Raw genomic sequence first — 1,822 nt, 5'->3', positions numbered from 1 at the left:
AGGTAATGCAAAGGTATCGCAAGGTAATGCAAAGGTATCGCAAGGTAATGCAAAGGTATCGCAAGGTAACGCAACGGTATTGCGAGGGGACGCAAAGGTATTGCGGGGTAACGCAAATGAAAAAAATCCCCCATGTCCCCTCGCGGGCTCCGTAGAAGTTAAAGGCCCAAATTCAAAGACCTTAATTATAGCTCCCCCTATTGGTTGACATGTCTGTTTTTTCCCCCCACTGTACATGTGAGGCCTGTGTACTACTTCGACATGGTCCTTGTGGTTTGTGCTGCAGTATTAGTATTACAGAAGGACAAAAATTTCCATCCATCTTTACTGGCTTTTTTATGCAGGAATGTGTGGGAGTGGGTATCCAGCAGTCATTGTGTAGCTAACAAAAATGGTCTTATAGCTCAGTAAATGAGATCTTGAGATAAAATTTGATTCTCTAGCTGGGTAATTCACTCACCACGTTCCAGACATTTCTAATATCATCTCAAGACATTTCACCAGATCAAACATAGCATATTTTCAAGGTCTCCCCACAGAAACTGATTTTAGATCCTAGCATGAAAGGTGGTTGGTAATTTTCATTCCTTCAAGTTTTTTCTGATTCTAAAAATGTAAATTCTTTCAAGTATGAAATATTTCTGTGCTTTCTTCTTGCATAGTTTGTTAATCACCTCTATGGGACACATAAAGCTGACAGACTTTGGACTGTCCAAAATTGGCCTAATGAACATGACAACCAACTTGTATGAAGGACACATTGAAAAAGATACCAGAGAATTTATTGACAAGCAGGTTTGTACTTTTTCTTGGTTAGTTTTGAATTGTATTTTAGAAATTGAAACACATCATTTTATTTATATTTTGTTCCTTTATTGTTTTTGCGTTTAGGTGTGTGGTACTCCAGAGTARATTGCTCCTGAGGTAATCTTGAGGCAGGGGTATGGGAAACCAGTGGATTGGTGGGCCATGGGCATAATCCTTTATGAGTTCCTTGTGGGATGTGTGCCCTTCTTTGGAGACACACCAGAGCAGCTCTTTGGTCAAGTAGTTAATGGTAAACTGTACTTTTTAAATTAAAAAAACAAGATTAAATTAAATTAAATTCAGTTGAATCAGCTAGGGTATCTTTATTTTATTGACATTGAGATTATATCTTTGTAGATATATTTCAGGTCTCATTTGACTTGGTATGTCCCTCTATGTTTAGATGAGATCATCTGGCCAGAAGGAGAGGACGCTTTGCCAATTGATGCCCAGGATCTTATCACCCGACTTCTAAAGCAGAACCCTTTGGAGCGTCTTGGGACAGGTTGGTGAGCAAACTGTGTTTTGGTCAAACCCAAGTGTGCTGCAGGCCCAAAGTCTGCAAAAAGCTTCAAAACCTTTAGGAGTAGAAGGCTATCTTGAAAAGATTTGAAACTTAGAACATTAGACAAACATTTTCCTGATATTTGAAACAAATGTCCCATCTAGCAACACTACCTGGCACATTACTCAGTGTTGTAAAGTAACTAAGTACAAATACTTTGTTACTGTACTTAAGTAGAAATTTTGGTTATCTATACTTTACTTGAGTAATTATTTTTCAGCATACTTTTTACTTACTCTCTACATTTTTTAAAAAGATAAGAAGTAGGAAGTCATTACTCCTAATTTATTCTGAGTTATTATTTTAAAAATCCTCTCCTGATAAACTGTGTCTCCTGGATAGAGTGAATTTAATTGTGTTTGGATGAGAAGTATACAGTGGTTTGCAAAAGTATTCATACCCCTTGAACTTTTCCATATTTTGTCACATTACAACCACAAACATAAATAT

At 37.1% G+C, this 1,822-nt stretch overlaps 1 protein-coding gene across 1 annotated transcript in view; it reads left to right on the top strand.

The window, feature by feature from the left end:
- LOC106528731 (microtubule-associated serine/threonine-protein kinase 3) overlaps positions 1-1,822 on the top strand; it is a gene marked incomplete at both ends in the record, with an annotated part of 73,647 nt that overhangs the window by 41,546 nt on the left and 30,279 nt on the right. The window contains 3 exon segments of the mRNA XM_014023968.1: positions 663-795; positions 892-1,057; positions 1,211-1,312. Coding sequence (XP_013879422.1) covers positions 663-795; positions 892-1,057; positions 1,211-1,312 — 401 coding nt within the window.

This window comes from Austrofundulus limnaeus, unplaced genomic scaffold (genome assembly GCF_001266775.1).
Source record: "Austrofundulus limnaeus strain Quisiro unplaced genomic scaffold, Austrofundulus_limnaeus-1.0 Scaffold399, whole genome shotgun sequence".
In the NCBI taxonomy this organism is placed as follows: Eukaryota; Metazoa; Chordata; class Actinopteri; order Cyprinodontiformes; family Rivulidae; genus Austrofundulus; species Austrofundulus limnaeus.
Note: the sequence above shows the minus strand (reverse complement) of the source record. Positions and strands in the feature narration are given on the sequence as shown.